At 41.7% G+C, this 22,760-nt stretch overlaps 3 protein-coding genes and 1 long non-coding RNA gene across 6 annotated transcripts; 1 reads left to right on the forward strand and 3 right to left on the reverse strand.

Moving 5' to 3' along the window:
- Positions 1-3,407: 3,407 nt before the first annotated feature.
- ndufb8 (NADH:ubiquinone oxidoreductase subunit B8) lies at positions 3,408-10,066 on the reverse strand. The gene is made up of 6 exons (XM_052503497.1): positions 9,968-10,066; positions 9,455-9,837; positions 8,920-9,046; positions 8,470-8,569; positions 5,182-5,337; positions 3,408-3,575 (listed from the first exon to the last, which is right to left on the reverse strand). Exons 2-6 carry the CDS (start codon positions 9,564-9,566, stop codon positions 3,483-3,485), a joined length of 588 nt encoding a protein of 195 aa, XP_052359457.1. The 5' UTR covers positions 9,567-9,837; positions 9,968-10,066; the 3' UTR covers positions 3,408-3,482.
- LOC127919709 (uncharacterized) lies at positions 6,141-8,463 on the reverse strand. Its single transcript, XR_008103799.1, has 3 exons — positions 6,694-8,463; positions 6,465-6,616; positions 6,141-6,205 (listed from the first exon to the last, which is right to left on the reverse strand). It is a non-coding gene; the product is annotated as an uncharacterized LOC127919709 (long non-coding RNA).
- Positions 10,067-10,518: 452 nt separating the features above from the next.
- gpx9 (glutathione peroxidase 9) lies at positions 10,519-12,604 on the reverse strand. Of its 3 annotated transcripts, none has more exons than XM_052503498.1 (5): positions 12,189-12,604; positions 11,937-12,030; positions 11,384-11,592; positions 11,021-11,151; positions 10,519-10,864 (listed from the first exon to the last, which is right to left on the reverse strand). In XM_052503498.1, the coding sequence occupies exons 2-5, from the start codon at positions 12,019-12,021 to the stop codon at positions 10,807-10,809; spliced, it is 483 nt and encodes a 160-aa protein (XP_052359458.1). In that variant the 5' UTR covers positions 12,022-12,030; positions 12,189-12,604; the 3' UTR covers positions 10,519-10,806. The 3 variants fall into 3 exon arrangements, with proteins under 3 accessions (XP_052359458.1, XP_052359459.1, XP_052359460.1); XM_052503499.1 differs by having other exon boundaries at positions 11,423-11,592; positions 12,189-12,484; XM_052503500.1 differs by having other exon boundaries at positions 11,462-11,592; positions 12,189-12,476.
- Positions 12,605-13,046: 442 nt separating this feature from the next.
- Positions 13,047-18,907, forward strand: fbxl15 (F-box and leucine-rich repeat protein 15). The gene is given in 7 exon segments (XM_052503496.1): positions 13,047-13,479; positions 13,777-13,936; positions 14,038-14,540; positions 16,492-16,510; positions 16,512-16,640; positions 16,931-17,351; positions 18,394-18,907. Coding segments are annotated over 6 exon segments (879 nt in total). The 5' UTR covers positions 13,047-13,453; the 3' UTR covers positions 16,973-17,351; positions 18,394-18,907.
- The last annotated feature ends 3,853 nt before the right edge of the window (positions 18,908-22,760 follow it).

The following is a 22,760-nucleotide window of genomic DNA, read 5'->3' on the forward strand; positions in this document are numbered from 1 at the left end:
CTATTCCCACACTCTGTTGAACAACACCAATACCTTATCCAGTGCTTCATCACTAAGATGGGCCAACATGGGGCGGCAGCGTAGCCTAGTGGTTAGAGCGTTGGACTAGTAACCGGAAGGTTGCAAGTTCAAACCCCGAGCTGACAAGGAACAAATCTGTCATTCTGCCCCTGAACAGGCAGTTAACCCACTGTTCCTAGACCAGTTAACCCACTGTTCCTAGACCAGTTAACCCACTGTTCCTAGACCAGTTAACCCACTGTTCCTAGGCCAGTTAACCCACTGTTCCTAGACCAGTTAACCCACTGTTCCTAGGCCAGTTAACCCACTGTTCCTAGACCAGTTAACCCACTGTTCCTAGACCAGTTAACCCACTGTTCCTAGACCAGTTAACCCACTGTTCCTAGACCAGTTAACCCACTGTTCCTAGACCAGTTAACCCACTGTTCCTAGACCAGTTAACCCACTGTTCCTAGACCAGTTAACCCACTGTTCCTTGAAAATAATAATTAGTTATTAACTGACTTGCCTGGTTAAATAAAGGTAAAATAAACACAAAAAAATAGCTTCATCATCTCTACGCGCTGCTTCAACAATTTTCACGGCCTCTGCACAGGACACCTTCTCGACAGTGTGGGTTAAGAGACGTGAATCAACTATGCCTGGCATGTTCATCTTAAACCATGAAGCCTCAATCTTCATCGACACACCAGATATGACACCTATTAACACATGGGTAGCAGATGTTATTGCGAGTGTAGCGAAATTCTTATATGGACTTGAAGTGAAGCTGCCATCTCTATCGGCGCCATCTTACCAGTGTCCTACTCCAATAATCGTAGCATTCACAGTGCTTTCTGCTTTTGTTCTTTTCACACAAATGAAGTCAACAACACACCACTCTTGGTCACTCTGACTGACACGACTTCTCCCAATGCATCCTTCATTTACTTTGTGACCATAAATGTGTCTCCCCCAAAAAAAAACATCCTTGTTCATGAATCGCACTCGAACAAGGAATGAGGCATTATCATACCAAGGCTCATCTTGATTTACTACCTCAGGCATTTTATCTCCATTAGATGTTACAGTATTCCGGTGATTTCCTCCATCTTCACTTCTCAGACCTTTTATCTCCATTAGATGTTACAGTATTCTGGTGGTTTCCTCCATCTTCACTCTTCAGGCATTTTATCTCCATTAGATGTTACAGTATTCCGGTGATTTCCTCCATCTTCACTCTTCAGGCCTTTTATATCCATTAGATGTTACAGTATTCCGGTGATTTCCTCCATCTTCACTCTTCAGGCATTTTATCTCCATTAGATGTTACAGTATTCCGGTGATTTCCTCCATCTTCACTCTTCAGGCCTTTTATCTCCATTAGATGTTACAGTATTCCGGTGATTTCCTCCATCTTCACTCTTCAGGCATTTTATCTCCATTAGATGTTACAGTATTCCGGTGATTTCCTCCATCTTCACTCACGCCAAAATAATTAAGCATCACCTCCGCTTCCATTGTTACTCTCCCACCTTCGGTAAGCAACTCCCGTATATATTTGGCCTTGTGTTTTAGTTTATTTTTTTGACCTTTTATTTACCTAGGCAAGTCAGTTAAAGAATAAATTCTTTATTTTACAATGACGGCTTACCCGGGTCAAACCATCCCCTAACCCGGACGACACGGGACTAATTGTGCACCGCCCTATGGGACTCCCGATCACGATACCAGGTCGCAGTTACAAATGAGAACTTGTTCTCAACTAGCCTACCTGGTTAAATAAAGGTGAAAAAACTGTGCCACTTGGGAGCTTTTGTTTTCCTGCTGAAAGGTGAATTTGTCTCGCAGTGTCTGTTAGAAAGCAGATCACCTTGTTTTTCTCTAAGATTCTGCCTGCGCTGAACTCTATTCCATTTATTTTGATCCTAAAAAAAAGTTGCTAGTACTTGCCGACGACAAGCGTACCCATAACCAATGTTCCCTCTAAACTGCGCGCGTGGGCGGGCGCCCCACTCCCCATGACTGCCATACAGCCTGCGCAGAGATGCATGAGATTGAACTTCACTCAACTTTCGTCAAGTTTTCTCCCTTAGTTAACACTATCAACGTTTCCCTTTACTGTGGGAATTGTGATTGAATCAATGCAATATTAGCCACTTTCAATGCAACATACCGAAACAAAATTAACTAGTCAAGACATTGTGTTGTAGGCAGAACACATCAGTGTAGGATTCTATTTCATTGACAAGCACCACTCCGCCCACTCTAGACACAGACCGGTGAGGCCTAACCAATCAGAGCTGCCAGTAGGCCTATATGCAAATAGACCGTTACCATATATGGATCTATGCCGTTCACTTTGAACTGGACTGTGTTTACAGCATGAGTGGTCTTGAGTAGATGTGTTTCGTTTTCAGATCAAAGAGAGAGCTGCATGTAGCCACGTGTGTACATTTTTTTTATATCCTTTGCTAGTTAGTCATTAACCCAGTTATAGAGCATTAGTAGTCAACAATAGGGGAGTGATTGCTTCCTACAAGAGCACAAAACTTGTTTATTTCTAGACATCTTTGAAAAGCCAGTCTGGTAAAGAGCTTTGTTATGTCTTAAAGGGGCAGTGTTGTATTTTGAGGCGGGCTTAAATAAGCTAAGTAGCCAATAGGCATAATTTGTTTGATTCTTTGTAATAATGGAATGAGAATAATAATGCATTTTATTTTGTAAAGTAATTTCTTGCATCAAACACAACATTTTCAGTCCCCTCATCTGAAGGACAAGTGGATTAACAGGTTAATATCAAGCCCTGTATATTTTTTTTAAAAAGTCTGATGGAATGTCGGCCTACATTGAACACCACACATTGGCTGGTACTGTAGACAATTATAGAACAGCTATTGCCATGTTAAAATGTTATGGGAGGCATTATCTCAATTACAGTTGATGGTAGGCCATTCTGGTAGGCCTACATTATGATCAAATAGCCACAGTAGCCTACTCTACCACTGTCTGAAACTGTAACCTTAAGTGTTCACAGTAAACGTGTGCTCGAAGTTACACAGAATGTTCACAACATTCAAGTTTGGTCTCAGCAGGCCTGACATTTTTTTCAGTGCCGAAATTGCTTTGAGGGAACATTGACCATAACATGACGCAGCAAAATATGAAGAGTGGTACTCAGTGATGGATTTACACAAAACATAACACTTTGTATTCAGGACATATGGTTCATTTTCTTGCTGTTTTACTTTAGTGCCTTGTTGCAAACAGGATGCATGTTGTTGTAATATTTTTATTCTGTACAGACTTCCTTCTTTTCACTCTGTCATTTAGGTTAGTATTGTGGACTAACTACAATGTTGTAGAGCCATCCTCAGCTTTCCAAAGAATAAGATCTAGGTCAAATATCAGGAATGTGACTGAAGTCACACTAATAACTCTTTATTAGACAGAAATATACACATTTAGAGAGAAGCAGATATTTAAATGTTAAAATGTTTGACTTCTTCAGGTTGTTTCTCGGGATCCTCTCCTCTCTCTAGGTGCAGGTTGCTGTAAGGATATTGTTTGGGTGCCTGGAATAGAGGACAGGGAGCGTCAGACAGGATGTACCTATTCTATTCACCTTTCTTACAGAAGAGGACATTTGAAGACCTTTGTACTTTTTTAAAAACATGTGTTTGGTGAGTGTGTGAGAGGTGCTCAATGGTCTTCAATAAATACCAGAAATAAATCATAAGGAAATTAAATAGCAAAATATGTTGGAATATGATAAATGCACTTCAGTTACCAATGTGCACGTCTTCACACTATTGAATTGGTAGCAGGGCATGGAAACCAATGAAAATACTAATAGCAGTAGCATCATCTCCGAGTCCGTGTACACCCGTCATTAAACTGTATTCAGGGATCAGATCTGTTGCTCCAACTGTAAAATCCAATGTTTAGTGTCCACGGGACACACATGAGGGGTAGACCCAAAGGCTGTTATTGGATAAGTCCTTCTCAAATCCAGATTTTTTTATGTTTTATTTATTTGACCTTTATTTAACTAGGCAAGTCAGTTAAGAACAAGTTCTTATTTTCAATGAAGGCCTAGGAACAGTGGGTTAACTGCCTGTTCAGGGGCAGAACGACAGATTTGTACCTTGTCAGCTCGGGGGTTTGAACTTGCAACCTTCCGGTTACTAGTCCAACACTAACCACTAGGCTACCCTGCCGTCCCTACACTCTAACCACTAGGCTACGCTGCTGTCCCTACACTCTAACCACTAGGCACGCTTCACATAACCACAGGAAAGACTGCCTGTGCCACTTAGGGGAGCTTTTGTTTTCCTGCTAACCAAGGCTACCCTGCCTCCTCTACACTCTAACCACTAGGCTACCCTGTGTCTCTAACCACTAGGCCAAGCAGGATCACCTTGTCCCTTTTAGGCTACCCTGCCGTCCCTAACTCTAACCACTGCCTGCTCCTGAACTCTATTCCGCCTTTATTTTGATCCTACAAAAAAGTCCCTAGTACTGTGTCATCTAACCACTAGGGGGTTACACTCTAACAGGCTACCCTGCCGTCCCTAATTCTAATCTTCTGGTCTGTGACATCTAACCCCTAGGTTACCCAACAGGAAAGACACTCTAATTAGGCTATTATCTTCTGGTCTGTGTCATCTAACCACTAGGCAACAGGAAAGTCCCTAATCTAACCATCATCTTCTGGTCCCTGACATCTAACCACTAGGGGGGTTAACCACTAGGCCAGGAAAGACATACATCTATATCTAGGCTGGTCCCTGTCATCTTACACTCTAACCACAGGAAAGATAACCACTACCCTAATTATATTATCTTCTAACCACTAGGCCATCTTGGGGGTCTAACCACAGGCTACAGGAAAGACAATTATATTATCTTCTGGTCACTCTGACATCTAACCACTAGGCTAGGTCCCTACACTCTAACCACTAGGCTACCCTGCCGTCCCTCCCTACACTCTAACAGGAAAGACATATAATTATATTATCTTCTGGTCTAGTGAAAAAGGTCTTGAGATACCAACATGGGAAAGGGTTTCAATACAACAGGAAAGACATATATTATATTATCTTCTGGTCTGTGACATCTTAGGGGGTTACAACAGCGATTACAACGGAGACAAAGACTGATGCTCAATGCAATACTTACCACCGGCTGGTAAGATGGAAACTTCTCCCCAAGGTAGAACATCAGCAGCATGAATCCAACGAAACCAAACAGATGTTTGCACATGGTGTGCCAGGCCACAGGGCTGGGCGACGTGTCCACTCGATTCCTGATGAACATGTCAAAATCCCAGTGGATCTAGAACGAAAACATGCAACAGGCGAGAACCCACTGTCAATGAGTCAGGGGGGAAATACTTGAGTAAATAATGAGTCATAGCTTACACACATTCACTTCCTGACATTTCAAATGTCTACGTACATAAATGTACACAATACTTTACAGTAAACAACAAGTGGCGCACTGTGAATAATATACAGTATGGCTGTAACGATACCAGTATTGTCATATTTTCCCATGGTAAAACATTTACACGAAGCAGCTCAAACTCTTTGGTTCTTTATAAAAACCTGCGTTGTGTAAAATGTGTGCTATAGCTTGGAAAATAAATACAAAATGTGACTCTGGGTAACAATGTTTCCAACATTAGCGCTGTTTTCCTAAATTAGTTAATCCGCTGGGTGTTGTTTTCTTGTCGCGATACTAAACAAGTATCGGGATACTGGTATTGTCCCAGACCTAATATATAGTCTCAGTTGTGTAGTCACGATACTAAACAAGTATTGGGATACTGGTATTGTCCCAGACCTAATACATAGTCTCAGTGGTCAGTTGTGTAGTCACACTAAACTTGGGATACTGGTATTGTCCCAGACCTAATATATAGTCTCATTGGTCAGTTGTAGTCAGGAACAAACAAGTATTAGCTACTGGTAGCAAGCCAGACCAATATATAGTCTTATTAGTCAGTTGCCAGTCAGTACTAAACAAGTATTAGGGATACTGGTATTGTCCCAGACCTAATATATAGTCTTATTAGTCAGTTGTGTAGGCAACCCGTTGTAAATGAGTCAGGGGGATACTGAGCAGTTAAGACCTAATATATAGTCTCAGTTGTGTAGTCACGATACTAAACAAGTATTGGGATACTGGTATTGTCCCAGACCTAAAATAGTCTCAGTGGTCAGTTGCATAAATGTAAACAATATTTACAGTAAACAACAAGTGGCGCACTGTAGTCACGATACTAAACAAGTAGGGATACTGGTATTGTCCCAGACCTAATATATAGTCTTATTAGTCAGTTGTGTAAAACATTTAAACAAGTATCGGGCTACTGGTATTGTCCCAGACCTAATATATAGTCTTTATTAGTCAGTTGCTTTGTGTAAAACAAGTATCGGGCTACTGGTATTGTCCCAGACCTAATATATAGTCTTATTAGTCAGTTGTGTAGTCACGATACTAAACAAGTATCGGGATACTGGTATTGTCCCAGACCTAATATATAGTCTTATTAGTCAGTTGTGTAGTCACGATACTAAACAAGTATCGGGATACTGGTATTGTCCCAGACCTAATATATAGTCTTATTAGTCAGTTGTGTAGTCACGATACTAAACAAGTATTCGGGATACTGGTATTGTCCCAGACCTAATATATAGTCTCAGTGGTCAGTTGTGTAGTCACGATACTAAACAAGTATCGGGATACTGGTATTGTCCCAGACCTAATATATAGTCTTATTAGTCAGTTGTGTAGTCACGATACTAAACAAGTATCGGGATACTGGTATTGTCCCAGACCTAAGATATAGTCTTAGTAGTCGGTTGTGTAGTCACGATACTTGTAGGCAGATGTCTTTTATTTTTAATATACACTGAAAAAGAAATAAACCAAACATGCAAAGATTTTACTGAGTTACAGTTCATGAGGAAATCGGTCATTGAAATAAATTAATTAGGACCTGATCTATGGATTTCACATAACTGGGAATACAGATACGCATCTGTTGGTCACAAACACCTTTACCAACAAAAAGGTTGGAGTGTGGATCAGAAAACCAGTCAGTATCTGGTGTGACCACCACTTGCCTCATGCAGCACGACACATCTCCTTCACATAGAGTTGATCAGGCTGTTGACTTGCCATGTGGAATGTTGTCTCACTCTTCAATGGCTGTGCAAAGTTGCTGGATATTCTACACTCTGTTGTAGACGTGGATCCAGAGCATCCCGAACATGCTCAATGGGTGACATGTCTGGTGAGTATGCAGGCAATGGAAGAACTGGGACATTTTCAGCCTCCAGGACTTGTATACAGATCCTTGTAGTAACATGGGGCTGTACAGTATCATGCTGAAACATGAGGTGATGGCAGCATATGAAGAGCACAACAATGGACCTCAGGATTACATCACGGTATCTCTGTGCATTCAAAATGGACATTGATTAAATGCAATTGTGTTCATTGTCCGTAGCTTATGCCTGCCTGCCTGCCTATACCATAACCACACCATGGGGCACTCTGTTCACAACAGAAAACTGCTCGCCCACACAACGCCATACACATACATCTGCCCGGTACAGTTAAAACCGATATTCACCCGTGAAGAGCACACCTCCCCCACTTTCCCAGTGGCCATTTGCCCACTGAAGTCAGTTACGACACCAAACTGCAGTCAGGTCAAGACCCTGGTGAGGACAACAAACACGAAGATGAGCTTCCCTGAGATGGTTTCTGACTTCTTGTGCAGAAATTCTTTGTTTGTGCAAACCCACAGTTTCATCAGCTGCCCGAGTGGCTGGTCTCAGACGATCCCACAGGTGAAGAGGCCGGATGTGGAGGTCCTGGGCTTGCGTGGTTACGTGGTCGGCTGTGAGCCCAGTTGGAAGTACTGCAAAATTCTCTAAAATGATATTGAAGCGGCTTATGGTAGAGAAATTAACATAACACTGGTGGAGATTCCTGCAGTCAGCATGCCAACTGCACACTCCCTCAAAACTTGAGACATCTGTGGCATTGTGTTGTGTGAAAACTTTACATTTTAGTGGCCATTTATTGTCCCCAGCACAAGGTACACCTTTGTAATGATCATGCTGTTTAATCAGCTTCTTGATATGTCACACCTGTCAGGTGGATGGATTATCTTGGCAAAGAAGAAATGCTCACTGACAGGGATGTAAACAAATTATCAAAATTGGAAAGAAATATGCATTTTTTTTTTACTACCTTGTGCATATGAAACCAATCTTTTACATGTTGGATTCATATTTTTGTTCAGTGTAAGTAGAGTGAGATCTGATACTCTATCTTGACAACACTATTAGTCAGTCAGTGTGTAGAAATATATATATATATATATCTTACATTCTCTCCCCAGTTCCTCCGCTATCTTACATTCTCTCCCCAGTTCGTCCTCTATCTTACCGGCTCCCCCCAGTTCCTCCTCAGGTCTGGATGGTCCCAGGAATACCAGGGGTCTCTCTCATGCTGTGATCTGTCTGGCAATTGTGGGTAGTCTCCATACCTACAGAAACAACAGGGAAACAAGTGTGTAGGTGAATAACCTTAGGTAATGCACATATCCTGAAACATTAACACTCCCATTGCTGTCCAATATTTGTTCTTATACGTTATATATAGTGCATCCCATAGGGCTCTGGTCAAAACTAGTGCACTATGTAGGGAATTGTATACTGTTTGGGATGCAGAGCCTCAGTCATTTCAGTGAGTTCAACACACAGGTTGAATTACCAAATCAATTTGCTAGTTGTCTGGCAAAGCAACATAGCTCCTGCTGTAATGGGGTGGTGTATAGATGACAGGAAAACAATGGCATGTGTGTCCTTCCTTATCCACGGAACCCCGCTTCCTTACCCCTCGCCATTATCCGGGATTGGTTCATAATCCTCCACCCTCATGTTGTACTTCTTCGCTGCAGCTGCTCTCTCCTCGGGCGTTTGGGGGTATGGTCCTGGCAGCATGCCCTTGGAAGGTCCAGAGGCTATACAACATTTGGAAAGAAGTTAATACAGTACCATTTATCCCCATGATCAACCAGTGTGATTGTTAGCTAACTAGCCGTTTGAGAGTAACGTTAGGAATTGCTTTAATATATATGATATATATATACCTAGCGTAGCTACTTGCACAAGTTATCCAAAGACAGTAAAGTTGGCTGGCCAGGTAACCGTGTATGGGATCTAGCCTAATATTTGATCGTAGACAGTTAGCTACATAATAGTGAATGCAGCTTTTACTAACGTTAGTAAACCCCTGAACGAGATGCAGCTCTGTTGTAGACGAGCTCAAGGTTAGCGACACTTTGCCTGGCATGTTCTCACTTCCATTCCTACGTGATGCAGGCATTTTACATTTGTTCAACGATATCGATAAAGATCCATGAACCAACCTGCTCTGACTTGGGAGAAAAGCGCCGAGAAGCCTGGCTGTTTCCCTTTGGAAAGAGCTCGAGCCCAATTTCTGAAACCCACGGCAGCCATGTTCAATTGTTGCTGTGACATTGAACAGTGAAATACGCATGCGTCTGATGACAACTTGTTTTTTTTCCTCTTTTTTTTTCTTCTCTTCGCTACTTCTTCTTTGGGATTTGGTTGGTGGATTGCATCCAACTTGTAGGTGCATACACCGCCATCTACTGTACTGGAGGGTGAAGCCAGTCACAGCATACCTACACGGCGGGCGTCACACACACCTGGAATTTTCAACTTCAATCGCTCCATCTCCACACTTAACGCTACCCGAGAAATCACTCCTTTCAATGGTGTCCTGTTCCTAAGAGCAAAGCAAGAAACAAATATTGACTCAAGTTGCGTGACACGGAGCGCCTGCTCCCTCTGATCAGAAGAGACACACAAAAATATCACAAGTCCACTACTAGTTTCTTTAATCCTTTCTCACCCACCCTGAAAATACAAATGGATCCGCCAAAAGGCAAGCATCCACTTTCTCCAAAAATGTCACTCCTACTGGACCAGATTCTACTTTATTCAAACTCGGCGGTCCTCCCCATACTGCATCCGAACTCTCAGGTTCCATCTCTGAGCTACTGGAGGACGTGTCCCTGTTTTTACACATGACGCCAAGCTCCCTCACAACACCACCTGCCACCGCAGTTAATTCAACCTCACTCTCAGGTTCCATCTCTGAGCTACTGGAGGACGTGTCCCTGTTTTTACACATGACGCCAAGCTCCCTCACAACACCACCTGCCACCGCAGTTAATTCAACCTCACTCTCAGGTTCCATCTCTGTATAGAAATGTATAGAAATGTCAAACATAAAACAACCCAAATAGTGAATTGTATTTTATTCTCAAACATCCACAGCTCAGTTAAATAGTGTATATTGTATATCCTTCCATACAAGTAGGCTTTAGTTTGTATGCAGCTGGAGACTTGGGTTTCTCCTACACATGTTGTTTTAACAATGTTAAACAATTAAATGGACAACACATTTTAAGATTTCAGCCAAAAGATTTATTGACTTCCTCTGTTTTGCAACAATAACAAAAGGGAGTAGTTAGTTATATTGAGACCATAGTGATATGCCTTCTGGTCACCAACAGGGGCTGGAGGGATCTGATATTCTGAGTGAATGCACTGAAACTCAGAGTCCTTCTCCCTTCTCCATCAGATCCAGCTCAGCTGCGTTTAGTCTGCATTTACTGAGGGATCGTCACTCTGCCTCTGCTGATGAAGGACCCACTTTCTTGACAGCCATAAAGGGAACAGATGACTCCATTTATAGTAGGCCTGCAATGTCTTTTTCCACTTTCTCAGTAGGGCCATGAAGTTCATAACTGGGGAAAAGGAGAGGCCATAATAGAATAGGACATTAAGTATTTTCAAATCTTATTTGTTAATTAATTAATTCATTCATTCATTGAATGAATGCATGAATGATTGATACATTTTATATATACTGTCAAATCATTTTTCATTCATGTGTTACTTACCGCCTGAAAGGCGCCCCATCAGAATCGATTAGAAACTTCTCAAAGTTCCAGCGAATGTCGTTGACTTTGATGGGTGACCAGTAGAACCTCTTTATATCTCCTATGACAGGGTTCACATAGGGCAGAGACTCCTGTTGTACAAGACATTAACACATGCTGTTAGTGAGGTCTAATGTCCATAAGGTATTCAACTTGCCCCCAGAGTGCAGTACATAATAGTGCATAAGGACATGTCAAATATACTACCTTGAGATAGGCGAAAAGAGGACATGTCAAATATACTACCTTGAGATAGGCGAAAAGAGGACATGTCAAATATACTACCTTGAGATAGGCGAAAAGAGGACATGTCAAATATACTACCTTGAGATAGGCGAAAAGAGGACATGTCAAATATACTACCTTGAGATAGGCGAAAAGAGGACATGTCAAATATACTACCTTGAGATAGGCGAAAAGAGGTTCTTCATTCAACCCATTGACCTCGATCTTGCCAAACACAGGGAACTTGGGGACAAACCCCCCACCTGGCCTTACATACTTGAGAAGGTTGAGGGTTTCATGATTTACCTCTGAAGGAAGAAACAACAACAAATGCAACAGACCAGTGAGTTTATTAGTTCTGAAACAGAGGCATTTATAAAAACAGACTGGTCTCGTCATCACACATGACAAACAAGCATACTATTTAACTTGGCAAGTCATTTAAGAACAGATTCTTATTTACAATGGGCTAATTGTTCGCCACCCTTTGGGACTCCCAATCACAACTGGTTGTGATACAGCCTGGAATTGAACCAGGGTCTGTAGTAAAGATGCAGTGCTTTAGACCGATGCGCCACTCGGGAGCCCACACATGAGCGTAAGTTACAACAGATCAAACATCTTTATTGTTATTTCAAAAAGACTCTCTTACCAGGTGCCTGAAGACCAAACTGATTGCAGGGGAATCCCAGGACAGTGAAGTTGAGGTCACCAAACATTTCCATGAGTGCATTCATTCTGTGGTACTGTTAGATGACACACACAATTAGAACACCACCTCAACATTCCCCTTGGGCTGACTCTAGAATATCTCTAATACTACAACACAATCAAAAGTTTGGCCAATGCCAGCATTAGGCTTTTAGCCTGTATAGGCTAGCACCATGAATCCTCGTTAGCCTACCTCCTCTATCGTTGACCCTCAGAAGGTGGCCAGGTTGACAATGAGGAGCACCTTGCCCCTGTAGATACTGAGAGGAACGCTCTGACCGTTCAAGGTCTCAGCGCTGAAATCATAGATTGATTTAAAGCACGCCATTAGAGGTTATACTTCTTCTTTAGCTTGAAGCCTATATCCAGAGCAGAGCAGTCAGCGGTGGGTATTCACTAAGCCACCCGGTTGGTCCTCCTCATTCAGAGAACCATAACTATAGGCTCAGCAATTGTTCAGCATGGTTGACTCCATTGTGTCGCTGCATGCTAAGAGATGAATTGACAGGATGGTTATTTGTTCAGCAGTTTGCATGGGTATGCAGATCATGTTAGTGACAGTTAGTCATTGGTTATCTCTCATTATTCACTTGACAGGGATGTAAAAAAAAAAATTGATGCATATATTGGAAATACTGTAGAACCATAGTAAACTAATATTGGTGCTGTTCCTGGGGTCACTATAGGACATATGATCTATTTTACAATAAAAATAAAGTACTATATCATCATATTATTGATTATTTTATACATGGTAGAGAATTAAGTATGATCAACATAACCGAAGCTTAGATGGAATTTAATATTTATTTAATTAAGCCTATTGGTTATTGCTGCGTCAAAGATTGGCCTATACCTTTTGTTTGCTATACATAATACATTGCATTTGTAGAACACTTTTCATTTACTGACATGAATCAAAGCTCTTCACATTGTGAGCAACCATTGGATAATAAAAATAATTCATTCTGATAAAGAACTGATAAAGTCATTCCTACGATTGCCAATATGACAAAAGCAAAGCAATGCTTTTCCTTATTTGGAGCGGTTACAGGGAAGATATTATTCCTCTTGTGTAACATACATTGACCGGGGGTGCGTATCGGTCAAATCCACAGGCGTCGAATGTCACTTGGACCCTAACGCTCGGTCGTATATTTTGTTTAACCAAAACATCGCACATACTTGTCAAAGACCATCAATAACTACTCCAATGTATTATTTTTCTCAGCTTTATTTCTCCCAAAACAAGCACATTTACTGAGATATAGATTCCCTATTCCTGCGCAGAGATTTTGACTTTGCATTCTGGAACGTACCCAGCGTCCGAACCCGGAAGTTTGGGAATACAGCCCAAAAAGCTGTCGCTGATACAGAAAGCTTCAACCAAGGCTCACAAGATAGCTAACAAACTGTCGTTGTACATGTAGCTATCTCGCATATTTCTGCGGATTCAAAATGGATGCGGAAACAGAGTGTTGCAAGTATGTATTTTGTAAGCACATATGTATTTTTGTTTTAACGTTACAATAAAAACGTGTCAGCAGAACTAGCTAACCGTTAGTTACTTATTCTTACTACTGTAGCTTGCTACGGCAGTTGGAGAATGCATGTCCTGCAGAATCATCACATGCTTTACGCTTGATCTAGCTAGCTACATATCTAGCCACCAATCTTTGTAGAGCTAGTTCGAACGCGAGGCAGACGTTGATGTGTGACTGTGCTAAATTTGTCCATTAACTTGTTCATCAGTTGATCAAGTTTGAAATGTCTGTTGGCAGATGTCACCTCTTGGATTTGCCCTGGGAGGATGTGTTGGTAACACACATCTTCTGCTACCTGCCAATACGCCAGCTGGTGCGGCTACAGAGAGTGAGCAAGCAGTTCTATGCCCTCATCCAGGTGTACCTGGCCAACTGTCGCACCTTTGACCCCACACAGGTAGGCCACACATGACCCATTCTATTTATTTCAGGATTTCCTTACAGTTTCTTGAACTTAAATGCTCATACACTAAGATCACATTCCTGTAATGTTCACAGATAGGGCCTAGCCTTCCCAAGGAGGCATTCTGCAACATACTAAGGGACAACAAAGTCCTACAGAACTTGTCCGTCCAGAACTGCTCAGATTGGGTGACAGACACGGAGCTGCTGCCTGTGATTGGCCAGAACCAGCACCTGCTGAGAGTAGACATGAGGGGGTGTGACCGGCTGACCCGTCACTCCTTAGTAGCGGTGTCGTTGAGCTGCACACACCTGCAGTACCTGGGCCTGGCCCACTGTGAATGGGTGGACAGCCTGTCCATACGCAGCCTGGCTGACCACTGTGGGGGCCTGAGGTCCATCGATCTGACCGCCTGCCGCCAGCTCAAAGACGAGGCCATCTGCTATTTATCCAAGAAATGTCTGAAGATGAGGTCGCTGTCTGTGGCGGTCAACGCCAACATTACAGACGTGTCTGTGGAGGAAGTGGCCAAGAACTGCAGGGAGCTGGAACAGCTGGACCTGACAGGCTGCCTGAGGGTTAGGAACGACTCCATCAGGTACTGTTGTTTTGATACACTGACTGCTCAAATCATTGGTATCATCTCTCTCTGTCTGTGTGTGTTTGTATTTGGCTAATGTAGGTTATCTATATACTAGTCATATATACTATTTAGGTTCTAGTCAGGTTCATATACTTATTCAGGTTCTAGTCAGGTTAATATACTAGTCAGGTTCATATCCTAATCAGCTTCTAGGCAGGTTAATATACTCGTCAGGATCTAGTCTGGTTCATATGCTAGTCAGGTTTAGATGCTAGTCTGGTTCATGTACTAGTCTGGTTCATGTACTAGCCAGGTTCTAGTCAGGTTAATATACTAGTCAGGTTCATATACTAATCAGCTTCTAGGCAGGTTAATATACTCGTCAGGATCTAGTCTGGTTCATATGCTCGTCAGGTTTAGATGCTAGTCTGGTTCATGTACTAGTCTGGTGGTTCATGTACTAGCCAGGTTCTAGTCTGGTTCATTACCTAGTTTGGTTCACATACTAGTCTGGTACAGGTTCAAGTCAGGATCCTATACTAGTCAGGTTCATATACTAGTCAGGTTCATATACTAGTCAGGTTCATATACTAGTCAGGTTCATATACTAGTCAGGTTCTAGTCAGGTTCATATACTAGTCAGGTTCATGCACTAGTCAGGATCCTATACTAGTCAGGTTCATATACTAGTCAGGTTCTAGTCAGGTTCATATACTAGTCAGGTTCATATACTAGTCAGGTTCATGTACTAGTCAGGTTCTAGTCAGGTTCATATACTAGTCAGGTTCTAGTCAGGTTGATATACTAGTCAGGTTCATATACTAGTCAAGTTGATATACTAGTCAGGATCCTATACTAGTCAGGTTCATATACTAGTCAGGTTCTAGTCAGGTTGATATACTAGTCAAGTTGATATACTAGTCAGGATCCTATACTAGTCAGGTTCATATACTAGTCAGGTTCATATACTAGTCAGGTTCTAGTCAGGTTCATATACTAGTCAGGTTCATATACTAGTCAGGTTCATATACTAGTCAGGTTCATATACTAGTCAGGTTCATATACTAGTCAGGTTCATATACTAGTCAGGTTCATATACTAGTCAGGTTCATATACTAGTCAGGTTCATATACTAGTCAGGTTCATATACTAGTCAGGTTCATATACTAGTCAGGTTCATATACTAGTCAGTTGATATACTAGTCAGGTTCATATACTAGTCAGGTTGATATACTAGTCAGGATCCTATACTAGTCAGGTTCATATACTAGTCAGGTTCATATACTAGTCAGGTTCATATACTAGTCTAGACTTTATACTGGGGAAGAGAAGGACATGTTTCATCCCTCTCCAGCCAGTTGGGCGTGGCCACTGAGTGAGCATAAAATTACTAATGAAAGCAATTCTCTCCTTTAGAAAGATAAAATTACATTTAATATTTTCACAAATAGTTTCGTATTTAAACATTTCAATTGCATAACAATTTCATGTGAATCTGATAACAAGAATGTGTAGACTTTCCAAGATACAATTTATGTCGTCCTGTCATCAGTAATAATGTCCCAGACGACAACTGATCTGACATCATATTCTTTAAGTAACAACGGACACTTTCAACTGGTTGGATTACAGAAATATTGTCCCATTCCCCAACCTTTTGATGTTACCATACTATCTCTATGTTAAAAAAAGGCTTTCCAAGAGTCCATTCTGTAGAGTAGAGAGAGAGAATGTATTTATGGGGGAGGGGGGGGTCATAAACCCAACAGGGTAATGTCATGACACATTTTTTTAGATCTGCAATGGCACACCTGTAAGAACCCTCTTCGTGCTGTGTCCAGGACGGTTGCAGAGTATATCCTGCTCCAGCTTGCTTTGGATGAAGGGGAGACTGGCACTCCTACTTTGATATTCACTGGTAAACCTGTCCTTACACCTTTTGGTCCTGCTGTGTATGTGCGTGCAGGACTGTTGCAGAGTACTGCCCCAAAGCTGCAGTCTCTGAAGGTGAACCACTGTCACAACGTGACTGAGTCCAGTCTGGACACCCTGCGGAAGAGGAACGTTGAGATTGACGTGGAGCCACCACTACAGAGGGCACTTGTGCTGCTGCAGGTAGGAGGGCGAAGGACACACTCATGTACAATTACTAACACAACAATTAGTGTATTTGAATAATCACATATCACCCCCCCCAGTTTTAAAACTTAATAACATCCGGCATCCTATATGTTTTAATGTGAATGGCTGAACACACAGTGTCTTGTATTGTTTCGCTGAGGCATTGATGAATGCAATTGTACTGTAAGGACTGTACCAAACAAAATGTCCATCTGAAAGGATATGAAGTATCATCCATAATGTATTATTGTTGTTGTCTGTCTATTTCCCTGGTGATACTGCAGGATGTGGTGGGGTTCGCTCCCTTCATCAACCTCCAGATCTAGGCTAAAGTACATCTGTATTACTCATCCAACCAACTGAAAACAGGTAGGCTAGCTAGGCTAAATGACATCTGTATTCCTCATCCAACCAACTGGAAACAGGTAGGCTAGCTAGGCTAAAGGACATCTGTATTCCTCATCCAACCAACTGGAAACAGGTAGGCTAGCTAGGCTAAAGTACATCTGTATTACTCATCCAACCAACTGAAAACAGGTAGGCTAGCTAGGCTAAAGTACATCTGTATTACTCATCCAACCAACTGGAAACAGGTAGGCTAGCTAGGCTAAAGTACATCTGTATTACTCATCCAACCAACTGAAAACAGGTAGGCTAGCTAGGCTAAATGACATCTGTATTCCTCATCCAACCAACTGGAAACAGGTAGGCTAGCTAGGCTAAAGGACATCTGTATTCCTCATCCAACCAACTGGAAACAGGTAGGCTAGCTAGGCTAAAGGACATCTGTATTCCTCATCCAACCAACTGGAAACAGGTAGGCTAGCTAGGCTAAAGGACATCTGTATTCCTCATCCAACCAACTGGAAACAGGTAGGCTAGCTAGGCTAAAGGACATCTGTATTCCTCATCCAACCAACTGGAAACAGGTAGGCTAGCTAGGCTAAAGGACATCTGTATTCCTCATCCAACCAACTGGAAACAGGTAGGCTAGCTAGGCTAAAGGACATCTGTATTCCTCATCCAACCAACTGGAAACAGGTAGGCTAGCAAGGCTAAATTACATCTGTATTCCTCATCCAACCAACTGGAAACAGGTAGGCTAGCTAGGCTAAATGACATCTGTATTCCTCATCCAACTAACTGAAAACAGGTAGGCTAGCTAGGCTAAATGACATCTGTATTCCTCATCCAACTAACTGAAAACAGGTAGGCTAGCTAGGCTAAATGACATCTGTATTCCTCATCCAACTAACTGAAAACAGGTAGGCTAGCTAGGCTAAATGACATCTGTATTCCTCATCCAACTAACTGGAAACAGGTAGGCTAGCTAGGCTAAATGACATCTGTATTCCTCATCCAACTAACTGGAAACAGGTAGGCTAGCTAGGCTAAATGACATCTGTATTCCTCATCCAACTAACTGGAAACAGGTAGGCTAGCTCGCTATCTAACGCTTCTCAGAATCAGCTAAATATTTGAGTAGTTTTGCTCTAAATGCCTGTTTAGGTGTGTTCCTATGTATTCATGCAGTATAAATGCTATGTAACTACAAATCTCCTGAAGTGTGCACTTGTTCACTACTCCCCATTATATAAAGTATTGGATAGGTGTACTAGACAGTTTCCACAATATTTATTATACCAGTAATTACCAGTAAAAGCAGTGTGTACTTAAGGACAGAATATTGGACTCCACTTTAATGTTCTGCAGTCTATGTAACCAGAGGTATTGTTTTTGTTTGCAGGTTTTCCTCCACTAGGAGAATGACCTGTTTCAATTGAAACACACCCTGTGTATGCTGGGACATCAACTAAGCAATTCAAGGACAAACAAAAACGGATGTATATGGGAAATATATTGTGAAACTTGTCTCTTTATTTATTACAGTGATGTTGCAGATTTATAATTACGCACTTAGGAAAAGACTGAAGGAAGCCGTGCACATTTCAGTAACGCTGTCACGAGTCCAAAAGATTCCTGCAGTATTTATTTGCATCTCATCACACACTAACAACACTTTAGATGGTCTTGTGATCTAGAGCTTTAAAAAAAAAAAAAAGGACAATTCCAACCAAAGGAGAAGCCGTAACTATAAGAGCATATTGTTGAGTTTTTGTGTGTTTATTGACATGTTACTCTGCTAAATGTATGATACATACCATACACCTCTAAATGTCTCATACAGATTAGCTAGGTCAACTTTTATATATTAGCTAGGTAAATGTTTTATATTCGGTAAATAAACGTTTTATATTGTGTGTTTGCATTGACCTTATATTGACTGAAACTATTATTTTTAATGGTTAGTTGAGCTGATCAGTCTTGGCCCAGTCCACCATTTTGTTAAAATGTCATTTTAAAATGTGATAAGACTCTGGAATCCGTGATCTCGAAATCCTCCTTTTGCCTGTTTACTTCAGGAAATCTGCTTTTTCATTTTTGAATGTCTGAAAACATGTAGGTCGAGTTGTAAAACGACATTTAGTTCCATAAGCTTTCTCGTATGGTAGGCTATGAAGAAGGACGCATTTCTGTTTGTTTTTCAATGGTCACATATTACAATCCCAGTTTTACATCTTGGAAGAAACACGAGAGGAACATGCAGTGTAAAGTCTATTTTAATGTGATTGGCTGATCAACCCACGTTGTATTGTTTCACCGAGGAGTTGCAGTATTGAAACTAGTTGTATTCGATGTGTAATAAGGGACCATCCAATCATGTCTATCTGAGACTATAAAGCACTATCTATAACCTATGAGTGTTTTTATCTTTGTCTTGCTAGTTATCTTACTACGTTCTCTGGGTGGCGGTTGGAAGGAACAGGACTTCTCTTTGTGTAAACATAACATTACAACCAGAAGGAAGCTCTCTTCCTATAATAATAATAATAATATATGCCATTTAGCTGACGCTTTTATCCAAAGCGACTTACAGTCATGTGTGCATACATTCTACGTATGGGTGGTCCCGGGAATCGAACCCACTACCCTGGCGTTACAAGCGCCATGCTCTACCAACTGAGCTACAGAAGGACCACAAACAGATGTACATGTGAACGCCATTGAACTTCAAGTGAAAACGTTCTTAAATTCAGGCATGGAAGGTGCAACTGTTCTTCTAATTATCCCACAATGCTTCACTGCGAATTGAGAAGTGGGGTATTTTTACTGTCACAGTACTCGGCCTCCTGACTGTTAATGCAACAGGCTAGGAGCAACAGTTTAGGGGTTAAATGCCTTGCTCAAGGCCACAATGGCAGTAGGGGATGGCACCAACCCTGTGCCTGTTGTCTTTTAGATGCTGTGCTTGATTTAGTTTGCCTGGTGCAATGCGATCAATGGAATAGTCCAAAAAGTGCAAACCCCACTCACCCATCTGGCCCTCCCAGACAGGCTCAAGCAAACGCTCAAACAACAAGCTGAATGAAATCAACTTGAAATTTTAACACTGTTGGTCCTACTTCAGGAACCCTCACATGCTGACAGCTCTCTAACTAGCTGGAGGACCCAGTGTTACACCTAAACAGGAATATTATGCCAGTAAATATCTGAAGGAAGATGCACAAACATACAGAGACGGTCCCTGAGGTAACCAAATACTGTATATGAACAATGTTGTGTATTTTGAAGTGTTCTTGTGGGTTAGCTAAGGCTTAATGCCCGAGGAGGCAGAGTAGCCTATAATGCTTTTGAGAATAGAATGTTGATGTCTGGACGATGTAGAATTGCATCATTTAAAATGTTTTTAAAAATGTAAATACGCCTGCAAGACGTCTTGCCAATTAACAAACTATGTCGAGACTGCATCTTCCCAATGCGTAATGTATATAGGTTACATCGTGCCTACGTTGGGCAGAGGTTTGTGTGCTATCTGGGATCAGGCATCAAATTAGCACGAAATGGCAAGGGGGGGGGATCATCATTGAAAGCACATAGAACATCATACATATTTATTACCTGATGGTCTTCCTTGATTTTTGGGGGGCGGCAGGTAGCCTAGTGGTTAGAACGTTGGGCCAGTATCCGAAAGGTTGCTGGATTGAATCCCGAGCTGTCGAGTAAAAAAATCTGTTGTTCTGCCCCTGAACCTTTGATGATCTTCATCAGATGACACTCATAGGACTTCATGTTACACAATACATGTATGTTTTGTTTGATAAAGTGCATATTTATATTTAAAAAATCTCAGTATACATTGGCACATTATGTTCACTAGTTCCAAAAATATCTGGTGATATTGCAGAGAGCCACATCAGTTTACAGAAATACTCATTAGAAATGTCGATGAAAATACAATTGTTAGACATGGAAATATAGATACAGCGGTTGCATTAAGGAGAAGTGTGTCACATTTCAAAAAAGCTTTACGGAAAAAGCAAACCATGCAATAATCTGAGTACAGCTTTCAGACAACAAAGCAGCCAAAAAGATATCCGCCATATTGTGTAGTCAACATTAGTCATAAATAGCATAATAAATATTCACTTACCTTTGATGATCTTCATCAGAATGCACTCCCAGGAATCCCAGTTCCACATGAAATGTTTGATTTGTTCGATAATGTCAATTTTTGTCCAAAGAGCTACATTTGTTAGCACGTATGGTAAACAAAACGAAAGTCATGAAGCGCGTTCCCAAGTTACAGACGAAATGTCAAAAAGTTCTGTTACTGTCCGTAGAAACATGTCAATTGATGTATGGAATCCATCTTTATGATGTATTTAACATAAAACTTCAATAATATTCCAACCGGAGAATTCCTTTGTCTTCAGAAAAGCAAAGGAAGGCAGCTACCTCTCATGTGAAAGGTGCGTGATCAGTGCGTGACTGCTGGCAGACCTCTGACTCATTCCTCTCTCATTCGGTCCCACTTCACAGTAGAATCCTCAAACAAGTTTCTAAAGGAAGTGCAACATATCCCACTGTGTATTCAATAGGGTCTGGATTGAAAATCCACCAACCTAAGATTTTCCACTTCCTGTTTGGATTTCTTCTCAGGTTTTTGCCTGCCATATGAGTTCTGTTATACTCGCATACATCATTCAAACAGTTTTAGAAACTTCAGAGTGTTTTCTATCCAATACTACTAATAATATGCATATATTAGCAACTGGGACTGAGGAGCAGGCAGTTTACTTGGAGCACCTCTGGGCACCTTTCATCCAAGCTACTCAATACTGCCCCTGCAGCCATAAGAAGTTAATCCAGGACCTGCAGTGCCTAGCTCCACCCCTACTCCCCAGGTGTTCTCATTTGTTGACTTCTGTAACCTTAAAAGCCTTGGTTTCATGCATGTTAACATTGGAAGCTTTCTCCCTAATTTTGCTTTATTCACTGCTTAAGCACATTCTGCCAACCCGGATGTCTTAGCAGTGTCTGAATCCTGGCTTAGGGAAACCACCAAAAAGCCAAGTTGTTAAACAGATTACCGACCATTTCGAATCTCACCATACCTTCTCCGCTATGCAATCTGGTTTCAGAGCTGGTCATGGGTGCACCTCGCCCACACTCAAGGTCCTAAACGATATCATAACCACCATCTGTCAATCACAACATTCTTATTGGCAGACTCAACCACCTTGGTTTCTCAAATGATTGCCTCGCTTGGTTCACCATCTGTTGTCCGGACCTCTGGCAGTCTCTATGGGGGTGCCACAGGGTTCAATTCTCGGGCCGACTCTCTTCTCTGTATACATCAATGATGTCGCTCTCGCTGCTGGTGATTCTTTGATCCACCTCTACGCAGACGACACCATTCTGTATACCTCTGGCCCTCCAGATGAGCTTCAATGCCATACAACTCTCCTCCCGTGGCCTCCAGCTGCTCTTAAATGCATGTAAAACTATATGCATGCTCTTCAACCGATCTTGCCCGCACCTGTCTGCCCGTCCAGAATCAAAACTCTGGACGGTTCTGACTAGAATATGTGGACATCTACAAATTACTTGGATGTCTGGTTAGACTGTAAACTCTCCTTCCACACTCACATTAAACATCTCCAGGATCCAAAATTAAATCTATAATTGGCTGTCCTAGTCACAACCAAGCATCCTTCATTCATGGTGCCAAACATACCCTCAAAACTAACCATTTATGATCCTCAACATCTT

This window comes from Oncorhynchus keta, unplaced genomic scaffold (genome assembly GCF_023373465.1).
Source record: "Oncorhynchus keta strain PuntledgeMale-10-30-2019 unplaced genomic scaffold, Oket_V2 Un_contig_17410_pilon_pilon, whole genome shotgun sequence".
NCBI classification, from domain to species: domain Eukaryota; kingdom Metazoa; phylum Chordata; class Actinopteri; order Salmoniformes; family Salmonidae; genus Oncorhynchus; species Oncorhynchus keta.

Excerpts from the sequence above, each read along its gene's own strand:
- gpx9 (XM_052503498.1), bottom strand. The coding sequence starts at position 12,021 with ATGAATGCACTCATGGAAATGTTTGGTGACCTCAACTTCACTGTCCTG. Across the intron at positions 11,152-11,383 it reads CTCTTTTCGCCTATCTCAAG|GAGTCTCTGCCCTATGTGAA; the intron begins GTAGTATATTTG and ends CTTGTACAACAG. Across the intron at positions 10,865-11,020 it reads GATGGGGCGCCTTTCAGGCG|TTATGAACTTCATGGCCCTA; the intron begins GTAAGTAACACA and ends CCTTTTCCCCAG.
- ndufb8 (XM_052503497.1), bottom strand. The coding sequence starts at position 9,566 with ATGTCACAGCAACAATTGAACATGGCTGCCGTGGGTTTCAGAAATTGG. Across the intron at positions 9,047-9,454 it reads TTTCTCCCAAGTCAGAGCAG|CCTCTGGACCTTCCAAGGGC; the intron begins GTTGGTTCATGG and ends AATGTTGTATAG. Across the intron at positions 3,576-5,181 it reads TTCCATCTTACCAGCCGGTG|GCACCCAAACAATATCCTTA; the intron begins GTAAGTATTGCA and ends CCTCTATTCCAG.